The 16,211-nt window shown below is 39.6% G+C and overlaps 1 protein-coding gene across 2 annotated transcripts in view; it reads left to right on the top strand.

The window, feature by feature from the left end:
- The window catches only part of sdk2a (sidekick cell adhesion molecule 2a), a 428,423-nt gene that overhangs the window by 364,427 nt on the left and 47,785 nt on the right, over positions 1-16,211 (top strand). For both annotated transcript variants that reach the window (XM_061974231.1, XM_061974232.1), the window contains exons 25-35: positions 1-72; positions 159-396; positions 3,492-3,607; positions 3,681-3,870; positions 5,683-5,781; positions 5,865-6,059; positions 6,139-6,340; positions 6,413-6,516; positions 9,541-9,611; positions 9,689-9,824; positions 14,154-14,210. The exon at positions 1-72 is cut by the window's left edge and continues 79 nt beyond it. In XM_061974231.1, the coding sequence (XP_061830215.1) occupies positions 1-72; positions 159-396; positions 3,492-3,607; positions 3,681-3,870; positions 5,683-5,781; positions 5,865-6,059; positions 6,139-6,340; positions 6,413-6,516; positions 9,541-9,611; positions 9,689-9,824; positions 14,154-14,210 (1,480 nt within the window). The remainder of the gene's footprint in view (positions 73-158; positions 397-3,491; positions 3,608-3,680; positions 3,871-5,682; positions 5,782-5,864; positions 6,060-6,138; positions 6,341-6,412; positions 6,517-9,540; positions 9,612-9,688; positions 9,825-14,153; positions 14,211-16,211) is intronic.

Raw genomic sequence — 16,211 nt, forward strand, 5'->3', positions numbered from 1 at the left:
TCTCCAGACGTCTCCCCCGCCAACGTCACCCTCCGCACAGCCAGTGAGACCAGCCTGTGGCTTCGCTGGGTGGTACGTTTTCACCTAAGCTTCATGTGTTCTTTTTCTAAAATATATATATATATATATTCATAATAACATTATAGCATTTCCTCCAGCCTCTTCCCGAGTGGGAATACAATGGGAATCCAGATCTTGTCGGCTACCGGATCCAGTACTCCAAGGCCGGGTCCAAAGGGGGAGTTCTTTCCCACGTAATCATGGACCGGCTGGAGAGAGAGTTCACCATTGAAGACCTGGAGGAGTGGACAGAGTATGAAGTTCGCGTTCAGGCCATCAATGGAATTGGATCTGGACCCTGGAGCCAGCCTGTCCATGGCAGAACGAGGGAGTCCGGTAAGCAAGATTGACCAGTCAGGGCCTGATCTTCTAAGATCCAAATAAGTGCTACATAGTGTGTGCAAACTATAAAATTGTGTGTACTATTAGTGGGTGTGTTGTGGGGTCATCATCGGCGGTCACTCGAAGCGAGTATGACGGTCCTCCTGGTAGGGGGGTATCCCTTTATGGAGGATACCTGTACGTGACTTTGTTTAACAGACAGTCACCACACGATCCTTGACAGATCCGGGTCATGGTCCAGTGGCATGGAGTCCAAATTTTCAAAGTAAAATTTTGTCCAAATTTTCAAAGTAAAATTTTTTTTTCAAGGTTAAAAATGATTTTCAAGGTAAACAAATGATTTTCAAGGTAAACAAAAAATTTCAAGGTACATTTTTTTTTTCAAGGTACATTTTTTTTTTCAAGGTAAAAAATCATTTTCAAGGTAAAAAAAAAATTTCAAGGTAAAATTGTTTTTTCAAGGGTAAAAATGATTTTCAAGGTAAAAAAAATGTTTCATGGTAAAAAAAATGTTTCATGGGTAAAAATGATTTTCAAGGTAAAAAATGGTTTTCAAATTTTTTAAATTTTTTAAAAATGTTTTTCAAATTTTTTTATTTTTTTTTATTTTTTTTTTATTTTTTTTAATTTTTTAAACTTTTTTAACTTTTTGAAATGTTTTAAAAAAAATTTAACTTTTTTACATTTTTTAAAAACAATTTTAAACAATTTTAAAAATGTTTGATTTTTTTAAACAATTTTAACAATTAACATTTCTTTTTTAGGGTTAGGGTTAGGGTAAAAAATTAAAAAAAAAAGTTAAAAAAAGTTAAAAAAAAGTTAAAAAAAAGTTAAAAAAAAGTTAAAAATATTTAACTGGGGACCCTTTTCTGCTGCAGCCTTCATCCGCCATCCCAGCCGTTGTGACCCTCCATAGGGTTGTCAGTCATCCTCCGCCTGTTCCACCGTTGAGGTCTTGGGTTGTCATTTCCCCATAACTGGGCCCACATAGATGTGGGGGTGCCTTCTTCCGCCATTTCAGCCGTTGTGGTGGTTCTTACATGTACCGTCTTCCGCCTGCTCCGCCGTTGAGGTCTTCACCGTATCCCTGGCTAGGGGGCAGTCAGGTACTAGGCCTTTGCCAAGGGCCACCTGGGGTAACAGTAGTAAAGGGGTTAACCTCCTAGTGCCCCAAGACCCCATAGAGGATCCTCCACTGCCGGATGCACTTGCTAAAACTTTGGGTACAATTATTAACAAGCGCGAAAATAGTGCAGATCGCCCTATTTAAATTTGGTTTTTGCATGTATACCATGGAGACACTCATTTCCCTCCATACTTATGACAGCATATGGTCCAACCTGTGGCGTTTCGTCATGTTGTTGACAAGCAGCACACAAATATGATATATTCCACATTTTCTGGGTAATATAGAAGTGTTATCTAGACAACATCATTTTTTGCACGCTGAAAGTGCGCTCTGGGAGGCGCTGCGGTGTTGTGATCTTGCGTCTGGATGGATCTTGTTGCAAGAAAATGCATATTTCATAAAATTATATCATAAGCTATGTGCACATGGACACATTTAATCGGATTCATTGTTCATGTAAACGCGCCATTCGGATCACACACGTGATTCCTAACCGGACATGTGGTTTATACCAACAGTCATTCAGATTGTAGCGCATGAAAAAACATCTTCCAAAATTCAGGTTAGGATTATTCTTACTGCCCATGTCCTTGATGTCAGCTACACTTTGGTGGTGGAGCGGGGACTAAATTTAATAGTCTCGGAATTAAGCCATTGTCCAGATGCTATCTCCCCCTTTTCAACATGTGCAGATGTCGCGTTATATACTGTTGAGTTTGTTGCTTTAAAACAAGACTAGCAAAAACAAAAGCATGGTCTGGAGTATCATGTGTCGATCTAACAATAAAAGAAGGAATCCAGTTGTCGTCTTAACGAGCTGTTTTATTCACAAGCTTACAGCTACTCCAAGTGCTTTTCTTTTTTAACTGCTAGCCTCAAACACATACACAGAATGTCGTAACTTGAAGACGCGCCGCAACCCGTACATAATCACAACATAAAAAGCACAGGACAGCTCCATTCAAAAAGAGAGGTAAAACAAAAGTAGTGAACAGACGGAAAAAATGATAAATAAATACAGTGATAACGTCGGACAAGCAGAAATGCACAAAGCCACGTTTGTTTACAGTGGAAGTCGCTGCTTTGTCAGTACCTGCAGTGAGCAAACTCGACCAAAAGATGGCGCAATAGCACAAATAATTACACACCTTTCGGTTTATGTTAGGTTCTGCGCATGTCAAAGTAAAGTATTCCAATTTATGGTGTGATGCATAAAAATGTAAGTGATTCGTTGGCGTACCATTAGATGGGGCATGCGTACCACTTGCGGCAGAGATAGATAGGTCTTTATTGTCATTGCACAAGTACAACAAAACTTTGTTTTCAGCACAAACCTGTTCAAGATTAGACAAACAAACAGTGTACAGGGTTACAGAACAGGAACGCTGATGGGTCGCCACAAGGCGCCCCGTAAAAGATGGGGAAAAAGGTAAAACGCTGGGGAAGGATGAGTAAAAAAATACAATCTGACTGGGCTCCTAAGGGGGCCCAGTCTGGAGTGGGAAAAAAACCTCCATAGCAAAGCACATATACCGGTACATATTACAACATACATATCGAGATATCTAGCATCAGAGGGAAGGGGCGGAGTAATGGTGGTAGGCCGCAGCTCTCGGCGCTGACCATCCTTCCATCATCCCTATGAGCTGTGTATAGGTAGAGTATCGACATCACGGTTTCAGAGTTGGTCCCAAACATGGCACCCAGTAACCACGTGAAGGGTTTTTGACCGATCAGAGAGCGTAAGACCAGACAAAATGGTCTTAAATGATTGGTTAAAAGCCTCTCACGTGACTACAGGGCGACATGTTTGGGACCAACTCTGAAACCCAGTTGTGTATACTCTCGCTATACACGGCTCTGACTAGTGGTACGAGTACCACAGTTCAAGAATCACTGCTCTAGTAGATCAGTGTGCAATGCTAGGTTTTTGGAATCTTAACTCCACTTGTTCTCTTAGTGCCATCCAGCGGTCCCAGCAATGTGTCAGCCTTCGCCACCACCTCAAGCAAGATACTGGTACGCTGGGGAGAAGTCCCGGAGCCGGATCGCAACGGGCTCATCCTGGGCTACAAGGTCAGTGCAGCACTTCCACTCCCACTCATAACTACCGTGGCGCTCCATTGATCTATTGTGCCTCCATTACCAGGTCATCTACAAAGAGAAGGACTCAGAAATGACCCCCAACTTCTGGACAGTGGATGGCAACACGAGCCACAGTGTCCATCTGACCGGTCTGGGCAAGTACGTTCTCTATGAGATCCGGGTCCTGGCATTCACCCGTATTGGTGACGGACGGAGCAGCTCGCCATCCATTCTGGAAAGAACGCTGGATGATGGTAATTTGATGACGAAACATGGAAAATGATGCTGATTATTAAACCGTATTTTTCGGACTATAAGGCGCACTTAAAATCCTTTCATTTTCTCAAAAATCGACAGGGCACCATATATAACCCGGTGCGCCTTATATATATAATAACTCTGGTTGTGCTTATTCTAGTTGTGGTACATGGTGTAATAGGTGTGACCATTAGATGGCAGTCACACAAAGAGATACGTGTGGACTGCAGGTTGACGCCTGTTCAATAAATGACGCTAGCAAGTACCGACAGGTAAGCAAGCAAGACCAAAACTTTGATGTTTTATTGACAATATACAACATACACACGTCAACTTTTCTTACCTATTGGTACCTGCTGATGTGTATTTGAGATCTGCATAAGTCCCAAAAATGTGTGTGCGTCTGCCCCGGCTTGTAGTCCGTGTCGCAGTCAATAAGCTCCTTATTTTTCTCTTTCATTTTGTTGTCGGGCATTTATCCTCCGCAATTGCCATTGCTAGTACAAAGTAGGGTAGAGTTTTAACTTGAATCTGTCAGTAGTAAAAACTACAACAAAGGTTGATGGGCAGATGACGCAGTCCAACTGGAGACACGTAAATAAGACCGCCCACACAAGGGTACTTTCTAAAAAGACAGTCGGAAAGCAGCTTGAAGATGGTCTGTAAAACATAATCCATGCAACATTTTGAACAAAGAACCACCATTACATGTTATGTAGACCACGAGGACGTGTTTTAAATAATAATAATAATAATACATTTTATTTATAAGGCGCCTTTCTGGGCACTCAAGGACACCGTACAAAATCACAACAATAAAATCAAATTGGATAAAAAAAAAACAACAACAAAGAGAAAAGAAAAGATGATTACAATGAATAAGCAGTCAGGAATAGGTGTGTTTTGAGTCTTGATTTGAAGAGGGATATTGAATCTAAGTTGCAAAGGTCTGGTGGTAAAGAGTTCCAAAGATGTGGGGCAGAGCGGCTGAAAGCTCGGGCACCCATGGTGGACAGTTTAAATAAAGGGACAGTGATATGGATGGATGAAGAGGATCTTAGGGAATGTGAGGGCGTGGCGACATGGATCAGGTCAGAGAGATATGATAGAGAGAGGTTATGGATGACTTTGAAAGTGAGGTGAATTATTTTAAAGTGGATGCGATGTTTGATGGGTAGTCAGTGGAGTTGCTGCAGAACAGGGGTGATGTGCTGGATTGAAGGGGTTCTGGTGATTATCCGGGCTGCAGAGTTCTGGAGAAGCTGAAGTTTGTGAAGTGACTTGTGAGGGAGACCAAACAGGAGAGATTTGCAGTAGTCCAGGCGAGAGATGACCAGGCTATGGACTAGTATGGCAGCAGTAGGAGGGGTAAGGGATGGGCGAAGACGATTAATGTTCCGAAGATGAAAGTAAGCTGACCGGGTAATGTTATTTATGTGGGCTTTAAAGGAGAGTGTGCTGTCGAGGATGATATCGGAAAAATATCATAATATGAAGTGAATTATATGTATATAGTGCTTTTCTCTAGTGAGTCAAAGCGCTTTACATTGTTAAACCCAATATCTAAGTTACATTTTTAAACCAGATTGGGTGGCTCTGGAAACAGGTGGGTAAAGTGTCTTGCCCAAGGACACAAAGGGCCAGTGACTAGGATGGCAGAACCCTCAAGTTGCTGGAATGGCCACTCGACCAACCCAGCTATACCGCCCCCATGATCCCTTATAATCCGTTCATCGACAGTCGACAATCCGGTGCGCCATGTGGTCCGAAAAATACGGTACTTAGCCTAAACTTTTGTTGCATCGCAGTTCCAGGTCCTCCGGTTGGCATCCTGTTCCCCGAAGTCAGAACCACATCAGTCAGGCTCATCTGGCAACCTCCTTCCCAACCAAACGGCATCATCCTGGGTGAGATTTTATGTGCTAACCGTCCGCACTTGGCTCCAAGAAGACAGTTTGTTCTTATGTTGACGTATTTGTTGTCCTGGCAGCCTACCAGATCACATACAGGAGAAACTCCTCCAGCACGAGTGCCGCCACCGTGGACGTTCTGAGCCCCAGCGCTCGGCAGTACACGGCGACGGGGCTCAGGCCTGAAATGGTTTACATCTTCCGCCTGACTGCGCAAACACGCAAAGGCTGGGGGGAAGCAGCCGAGGCCTTGGTGGTCACGACAGAGAAGCGAGGTAAGAACTGAGGGTCAAGCGTTGCCTTCACCCTGGAAACACGACATGAAGAAAATCAGCTTTTGTGTCGGCCCTTCAGCGCGACCTCAGCCCACGAGCCGGCCTGTCGTGCCTCAAGAGCGAGTGCAGGCTCGCAGAGTGCAGTTGTCATGGGAACCGGGCAGCGACGGCCTCTCTCCGGTCCGTTACTACACAGTGCAGTACAGAGAACTGCCCGACAGCAACTGGACGGTCCATTCTGCGTCTGTCAGTCATGAGATGATCTCGTACTCAGTGGACAGGTAAATGTGACCACACCTGGTAGCATTAGCATCGTTGACCAATGACATGAAACGGTCCCTGTCTCTTTAAAGGTTAAAACCCTTCACGTCCTACCAGTTTCGTGTCAAGGCCACCAATGACATTGGAGACAGTGAATACAGCCAGGAGAGTGAGGCCATCACTACTCTACAGGATGGTAAGAAACTCACCAAGCCCTGTTTTGTTTCCACTGGTTTTGGCAGATAGCTGTTGAATTTCTTTCATCAAACTAAGAATCCTATTGATGAAGACAAGATAGCTGAGGCAGATGAGGTCAAAAGTCAAATAGGTGCACATATTTTTGCGCGGCTTATCATAACTTTAAAGAATTTTCTTCAAACGTTCTGGCATAATGTTTCAAATGAGCAAGGACTTAAAGATTGCAGAGGTCATGGCCCTAACTGCCATTGAGGACTCTCTCTGTTTTTAAGTGACATAAATAAGATGATATAAGTGACTGCTAATACACCTTGTGTAAGACGCGGTGGAGCATTCTCTCTCAATAAACAATCTTCGGTCATTCGCTACAACTCCCTCGCCTGACACCGTAGCCCGGCACACAGCAGCGACAGAAAGGTGACGATTAATTGGCTCAGTCTGCGTCTTGTCTGTTAAGGCACATTCTACACTAAGCCAGCTAAGGTTATCCAGGGTAAATCCCACCTAACCTTATCCTTGTCCACACACACGCAATGGTCGTTTAAGACCCCCTCCGCCCCTCCGTCCGCCGGCGCAATGCGACCTAATACGCTTGCGCAGAAAATGCGCACGTCATGGTCACCTCCAGTGTTGCTTTGTGTGCAAGTTCTTAAATGAAATTGTACTTATCTGAACAATATCCAGTGTTGTGGTATTTCAATGAACTGGAATCCAGTGTGCTGTGGGGCCCTATTGTAGTGAATCACACCTGAGCCATCATAAATTAATCAAATCTTTATTGGACGCGTGAAAGTAAACAATGTGATAAAGAACATTTTACATCAGTCAATGTAGGGATCTAGATATCTGGTCAGGACACTCCTCACTCTTTTGCCTTCATTCTCCATTTGTTTTTGGTGACTTTATATACTCTGGACCTAGACGTTGAGTCCGCGACATACATGGCAGACAATAACTGATGCAGTCTGCTTTGCCAGTCCAAATGCATTCGATGTTTTCCGTAGTCTTCCCTCGACGGCCAGGTAGTACAAAGCACACGCTACCTTTTGTATCACATCCACGGCAGCCCGCATTCTCGTTGTCTCTCTTTCGACAAATGGACGAAGTTTTTCGGTAAGTAGAATCGCAGCTGACCTCGACATTCGTCTGAGAAGTGTTGTATCCCAAATAGCTGCAATCGTTTTTTCTTAAGGTATTCATGTGTGATTTCCACAAGCGTCTGTACATGTAGAAGGAGAAACACAGGCTGGATGACTCGGCTCCGTATTTCCAGTGGTTAGCTCCGGTTGATATGAAGCTGGCTGTGGCGCGTTCTTTCTGACATCACTTCCTGTGTGGGGCGCGGTCTTTCTGACTTCGCTTCCTCTCTGAACTCAGTTTGTAAACCATCAATGAGTCCATACAGAGCTAAGAGCCGGAGATTCAAGAAATACACGGCGAAGGAGGGTTACCATAAACAATGGTTTAGTGTGGCTGACACGAGGCTTAGGCTAAATAATTATTTGTTTAAGGGGTTATCCGGCTTAGTGTAGACTAGGTTTGTACGGTATACCGGTATTAGTATAGTACCGCGATACTAATGAATCATTTTCGGTACTATACCGCCTCTGAAACGTACCGGTCCCGAACCCCCCCTCGCCCACGTCAAAGTCATGGTGAGTCATTGTTGGTTTACAAGCAGAGGAGCATGTTCGGCAGCGCACAAACACAGAGTACTTACAAGCAGACACAGTGTGTGGACAGAAAAGGGAGAACGGACGCATTTTGGCTTAAAAACTAACGATAAAGGTGAAGTTATAACACTGAAACGCCCTCTGGAAGAGGTGCTTAAAGACATGGCTAGCTAGCTAGCGGCTAACGTCTATCCGCCTTCAGCAGTGTTTAAGCTACTTCTAAATCACTAATCCTCACCTCCATGGCGACAAATATAGTAAGTTTCTTACAAGTACCATTATCACTACAGGACGAGGAATAGCTAAACATGCTTCACTACACACCGTAGCTCAACTGCATCAAAATGTAAACAAATGTAAAAAAAAAAGGGACGCCAATTGTTGAAGAAAATCAATACAAGGTGTACTAGTGCAATCATACTATTACATACAGTCATTTCTCAGACAATATATTGTTGTGCTTTGCTCTACCATTGCTGACATTCTGGCTGTTGTTACACGAAAACACTCGATATGAAGCACATTGCACCTTTTGCAAGAAAACACTTTCATGGCAAATCTGAAAAATGGTTGTTATGATTCTACAACAGAGAGTCTTCTTGTGTATGTAGTTTAACCATTTTGTTTTCCAATGTGAAAGAGCAGTGAATTATTTCATATTCTTCCAATTTCATTCTGGCACTCTGATTCTCCTTTATTTCTTTGTACTTTTTTGTCCATATGGATGTGAAATGGTCTTAAATTATATTCATGATGGCCTTAAAAAAGTCTTAAATCCTAAATTTGACTTATTGAAACCTGTAGAGACCTGGATTATTTCTTATTTAATTAAAGTATCTTGGGGACAACGGTCCGTACAAGAAACCTATTGTTTCTAAAAGATTCCTTATCCAATTGAAGTATCTGGGGACAACAGTCAGTGCAAGACATCTCTTGATTTTAAATGATACCGTACACTGTTGGCGTTAACGCACTTTTTGTGTCTTTTTACGCATTGAAATCAGAAAGGACGCGAATTTCCGGAAATCCGCGCATGCCCGGGACGCGGATTTGTATTTTTTTTAACCGACCTTGCCTTCTTTAAGTCAAAACTCCGGTTTGCTTGTTTTTGTATCGGTTAATGCTGTCCGTAGCAGCACCTGTTGTCAAAAATGTTCTGCCCGTATGTTGTATTTATTTTTTCCAGCAAGGAATGTTGAAATAAAAGATGACATATACAATAGATGTTTTGATGTAGCATGCTGAGAGTAAATATCTGATGGCACCAGGTTTTATGTCTACCTCAAATACACTCCTTTGTGAGGTTTTGTTTTTGTAGAAAATATCATAATTTTCTTGTCATTTTGCAGCCCCTGACAAACCCCCCACCATTCTGTCTGTAACACCCCACACTACCACGTCTGTGCTGGTCCGCTGGCAGGTAATGTTGGAATGTATATAATAATAATAATAATGCAAAACGTCAGTCATGTCAAATGTAAATATCCTGCTTTTTAGTCCCCCTCCGAGGATCACATCAATGGAATTCTACTTGGCTTCAGGGTCAGGTACAGAGAGTTGTACTACGACCGACTGCGCAGCTTCACAGTTCGCACCGTCAACAGTCCCTCCCCGAGCTGGGCCGACCTCACTGGTGAGCTTTTATTTGTCATTAGGCATGTAGCGATGTAAAAATGTCATATCGGGCCTACAATTATCACGGTTGTCATTATTATCACTGAAAAAGTACTACTACTTTGCATGTTTCGTGGTTGTCATGCTTCACTGGTGGTGTTCCGGTGGGCGTCGCGGCGTCCTACTCTGTTCACAGGTCCTTGAAAGCGTCGTAAAAACACCTCCGTCTTGTATTCCCCTGAGTATAGATCGATCACTCTGTTTTAAGAGAGCACAACTTGAAGGTTCAGTGCGTACCATTAAATAGCTTAGTTCACCGTGTCAAAGTCAAGGCCCGGGGGCCACATCTGGGCCGCAACTTGGTTTTATGTGGCCCTTGAAAGCCTGGAAATAATGTGCATCAGTAAAACGCTTCATCTTTAAACATATTTGTTCTTTTAATTTTGACAGAAAAATGGCATGAATTGCATGTAATTGCTCTGCTTTTGAACTTCAGAATTATCTGACATGTAATAACAGTATATTAACACAGGAATAATAATAATAATAATAATAATAATAATAATAAATATAAATGGTAGAAATTGGATGGATGGATAATAATAATAATAATAATAATGATGGAGTGTCCAAAGTGAAGCACGCAGCTACAGTTTTGTTGGCCTGCAAATAACAGTAAACATTTTATTTAAAAAAAAGAGCAATAATGTAAAAAAAAAGCAAAACATTTGATGCTAATATCTCAGGAGTGTCCGAACTTCTTACAGCAAGGGTGTCCAATCATTTAAAAAGTTAAAAGTTATTTTTATTTGAAAAAAAGAGGACTTTATATAACAGTATTTAAAGACACATTGTTTGTGTTTTAGGCAACAATATATTATTATTATTATTATTATTATTATTCTTTTTATTATTATTATAAAAAAATCAGCTTTTTCTCATTACATTACATCTTTTTGCTCGTTTTTTTCCCCAGTTTAACTGTTTGGGGTTTCTTTACAATGTAAAAATAAAATTACATTTTCAATCCAATCCAATCCACTTTATTTATATAGCACATTTAAACAACAACAATGTTTCCAAAGTGCTGCACAACAATATTAAAAACAATATTCAAATTTTGTTTCATATAGGGTTGTATGGTATACCGGTATTAGTATAATACCCCGATACTAATGAATCATATTCGGTACTATACCGCCTCTATACCCAAATTTGTGGTATCATCCAAAACTAATGTAAAGCATCCAAACAACAGAAGAATAAGTGATTATTACATTTTAACAGAAGTGTAGATAGAACATGTTAAAAGAGAAAGTAAGCAGATATTAATAGTAAATGAACAAGTAGATTAATAATTCATTTTCTACCACTTGTCCTTAATAATTTTGACGAAATAATAGAAAATGACACAATATGTTACTGCATATGTCAGCAGCTAAATTAGGAGCCTTTGTTTGTTTACTTGCTAATAAAAGACAAGTTGTCTTGTATGTTCACTATTTTATTTAAGGACAAACTTGCAATAAGAAACATATGTTCAATGTACCCGAAGATTTTTTGTAAAATAAAGCCAATAATGAAAGTTTTTGTTTTATTTAGAAAAGTATCAAAATAGTGTTGGTGCCTGTATAAAAATATTGGTATCGGGACAACACTAGTTTCATACAATACAAAACTGACACCAAGTTTTGTCTTCATATATACCAGGGGTCGGCAACCCAAAATGTTGAAAGAGCCATATTGGACCAAAAATACAAAAACAAATCTGTCTGGAGCCGCAAAAAATTAAAAGCCATATTACATACAGATAGTGTGTCATGAGATATAAATTGAATTAAGAGGACTTAAAGGAAACTAAATGACCTCAAATATAGCTACAAATGAGACATAATGATGCAATATGTACATATAGCTAGCCTAAATAGCATGTTAGCATTGATTAGCTTGCAGTCATGCAGTGACCAAATATGTCTGATTAGCACTCCACACAAGTCAATAACATCAACAAAACTCACCTTTCATACACAACGTTAAAAGTTTGGTGGACAAAATGAGACAGAAAAAGAAGTGGCATAAAACACGTCCTAGAAAGTCGGAGAAAGTTATACATGTAAACAAACTACGGTGAGTTCAAGGACCGCCAAAATGAGTAGGACAAAACGGCGCTCGCCAAATACTCGAATCAGTGAAGCATGTTTAATATAAACAGTGTGCTTTATAACAATTAGGGACGCTTGTGTCATGTTTGTCCTCCTACAGAAACCATATTAATACAAAAAATAGATTTTTTTCCCCTCATCTTTTTCCATTTTTCATACATTTTTAAAAAAGCTCCAGAGAGCCACTAGGGCGGCGCTAAAGAGCCCATGCGGCTCTAGAGCCGCAAGTTGCCAACCTCTGATATATACTGTATGTAATGTCTGTTTTTAGCCTTTTTTTCAACAAAATAATACTATATCAATAGACATTTGACTTTTTAGTGTCCAGCCTTTGTTGGAAAAGGCTTGGACACCTCTGTATTAACATATATTCCAAACATTTTTTTGTTAGAATAAAATGCTTGTCCCCCTGACTTAAGATTTTAAAAACAGGTATGTTATCTATCAATTTGTATGTGGAAAAAAATCCAATAATAAAATCCATAGAAAATAGTGTAATACTGTAACATAAGGCGATTATTATTTCTAATACTTAGACAGGACCTTCACTGTGACAAGCGGCCCTCGGAGAACAGCCATAACTGCAATGTGGCCCTCATATGAAAACAAGTTTTACATCCCTGGCTTAGTTTCTCAGACGGCCAAGTATAGGTTTAGATTGGGGTATGGACATAGTCATGCAGCTACCATGTTGTAGTCATGTTAGCATTTACGCTATAGCGAGCTAGCGCCAGGCAGCCTGTGAGTTTATCAAAGTACAGTAATAGTAACCATCGGTAGTTTTAATAATTGAGCTCATTAATGTTGTTTATTTGTAATACAAAATACAAAACCAGTGAAGTTGGCACGTTGTGTAAATGGTAAATAAAAACAGAATACAATGATTTGCAAATCCTTTTCAACCTACCGTATTTTTCGGAGTATAAGTCGCACCTGCCGAAAATGCATAATAAAAAAGGAAAAAAACATATATAAGTTGCCAAACTATGAAAAAAACTGCGACTTATAGTCCAAAAAATACGGTATATTCAATTTAATAGACTGCAAAGACAAAATATTTAATGTTTGAACTGGAAAAAGTTGTTATTTTTTGCAAATATTAGCTCATTTGGAATTTGATGCCTGCAACATTTTTTCAAAAAAGCTGGCACAGGTCGCAAAAAAGACTGAGAAAGTTGAGGAATGCTCATCAAACACTTATTTGGAACATCCCACAGGTGAATTGGGAACAGGTGGGTGCCATGATTGGGTATAAAAGCAGCTTCCATGAAATGCTCAGTCATTTACAAACAAGGATGGGGCGAGGGTCACCACTTTGTGAACTAATGTGTGAGCAAATTGTCGAACAGTTTAAGAACAACATTTCTCAACGATCTGTTGCAAGGAATTTAGGGATTTCACCATCTACGGTCCGTAATATCATCAAAAGGTTCAGAGAAGTTGGAGAAAATACTGCACGTAAGCGATGATATTATGGACCTTCGATCCCTCAGGTATTGCATCAAAAGGCGACATCAGGGTGTAAAGGATATCACCACATGGGCTCAGGAACACTTCAGAAAACCACTGTCAGTAACTACAGTTGGTCGCTACATCTGTAAGTGCAAGTTAAAACTCTACTATACAAAGCGAAAGCCATTTAACAACAACACCCAGAAACGTCGCTGGCTTTGCTGGGCCCGAGCTCATCTAAGATGGACTGATGCAAAGTGGAAAAGTGTTCTGTGGTCTGACGAGTCCACATTTCAAATTGTTTTTGGAAACTGTGGACGTCGTGTCCTCCGGACCAAAGAGGAAAAGAACCATCCGGACTGTTCTAGGCGCAAAGTTGAAAAGGCAGCATGTGTGATGGTATGCATGGATGGAATGCATGGGTAACTTACACATCTGTGAAGGCACCATTAATGCTGAAAGGTACATACAGGTTTTGGAGCAACATAGTGTCTCAGTTTGAACGTTAAGTATCTTGTCTTTGCAGTCTATTCAATTGAATATAAGTTGAAAAGGATTTGCAAATCATTGTATTCTGATTTTATTTACCATTTACACAACATGCCAACTTCACTGGTTTTGGGTTTTGTATATGTGTTCTTTTTAGGGGCGGTTATACTTGCTGATTATGAATACCTGTACCGTTACACATTGCTTCTTTAAGTCTTAAAGTGTTCCTTTCCTGCAAACTGCAGCACCTTACAGCGTCAGGAACTTGAGCGAATCCTCCCTCACCCAGTATGAACTTGACAGTAAGTTTTAAATCTCCTTTTATAGTCCCTCACCCCCTCCACTGCACCTCTCTCCATCTGTTTGTGTGTCATCTACTGTATTTTATTCCTCACAAAACTACAATCGCTCACAACACCTCCCACTCTTGTTGAGCAGCGTGTGTGTGTGTGTGTGTGTGTGTGTGTGTGTGTGTGTGTGTGTGTGTGTGTGTGTTCTTGAATTTATACCCTTCTTAAGACATCAACAAGGAAAAGTACCTTCCATATGAGGAGGTGTGAACAAGTTAGGACATAAATCATGGTCCCAATAAAGGAAAACCATTGTATCTAATAGAGAATGTCTCATTTGCACCCCTGGTGGTGAAATCTATCAAAATTAGGGTTGTCCCCAAAAAAATGACTGTCAACATATGACAAGTGTGTGTTAAAAATGTCAAGTGCTTCCCCTCTGGCCAACATATGTAATAACAAGTGTGTGTAAGAAATTAAAAGGTGCCCCCTTTGGCCAAAATTAATCAAACAAAGTATATATATATATATATATATATATATATATATATATATATATATATATATGTATGTATGTATATATATGTATATATATATATATGTATATATATATATATATGTATATATTTATGTATGTATGTATATATATATGTATATATATATATGTGTATATATATATATGTATGTGTATATATATATGTATACATATATATATACATATATATATATATACATATATATATATACATATATATATATATACGTGTATATATATATGTATATATGTATATGTATGTATATGTGTGTATGTTTAAAGAGACATACTGTAATAACTTGAAGTAAATAAGGAAGATTAAAAACCAATTACAAACAAAAGAATAAATAAATAAATAACTACAATCAGTCTTTTTCTCACTTTTTCTTATTAAAATTGGGAACAATTTCTCATATTTTTTCTAGTTCTGTAATATTGCAATATTTGCTCGTAAAATTATTACTTTTTTTATGTAAAATTATTACTTTTTAATGCAAAATGTGGCATATAAAATTCTGACTTTTATCACATTATTGCCAATTTTTGTGTTATTTTTGTAAAATAGTGATATTTTTGATTAAACTTATGACTTTTGTCATAATTTTTCCAAGTAAAATTCTGATTATTATTATAATGTTGCCAAAAAAAAAAAAAATTTCTTATAAAATTGTGACTTTTGTCAAGTAAAATTACGACTGCTTTCATAAAATTGCCCAAATTTAACCTTTTTGAAACGACGGGGACGCATCGTGATGCGGGTGTGTTCTCCCAAGGATGCAGACGGCTTCGGACACAGCTTGCAGGTAGGAATATGATTTATTTTAAATAAATCATACGATGAATAAACAAAAGACATACATGTAGCACAAAAGGCAAAACAAAAGGGCTAGCGTGGGAGCTAGTAAACCAAAATAGCCTAGCGTGAAAACTAGCAGCTAAGAAACATGAAATAAACGTCGTCATCAGTTGTGTGGGAACAAACTAGGAAGCCAGACCGAGTGAGGCCAGGGCAAAGACTAAATAGCCCTCTGATTAGCGCCCGGGCAACAGGTGCGCGTCTCGGACACTAACCAGAGTACCTTCCATATGAGGACGGTGAACAAGTTAGGACATAAATCATGGTCCCAATAAGGAAAACCATTGCATCTAATAGGGAATGACTCATTTGCACCCCTGGTGGTGAAATCTATCAACATTAGGGTGGTCTCCAAAAAATTGACTGTCAACATATGAAATAACAAGTGTGCGTTAAAAATTTGAAGTGCTTGCCCTCTGGCCAACATAAGCAACAACAAGTGTGTGTAAGAAATGGAATGTTGCTCCCTTTGGCCAAAATGTATTTAAAAAATATAAAGAAATTTAAAAAAAAAAAATATATATATATATATATATATATATATATATATATATATGTGTGTGTGTGTGTGTGTGTGTGTGTGTGTGTGTGTGTATAAAGAGACATACTGTAATAACTTGAA

Source organism: Nerophis lumbriciformis, linkage group LG22, assembly GCF_033978685.3.
Source record: "Nerophis lumbriciformis linkage group LG22, RoL_Nlum_v2.1, whole genome shotgun sequence".
In the NCBI taxonomy this organism is placed as follows: domain Eukaryota; kingdom Metazoa; phylum Chordata; class Actinopteri; order Syngnathiformes; family Syngnathidae; genus Nerophis; species Nerophis lumbriciformis.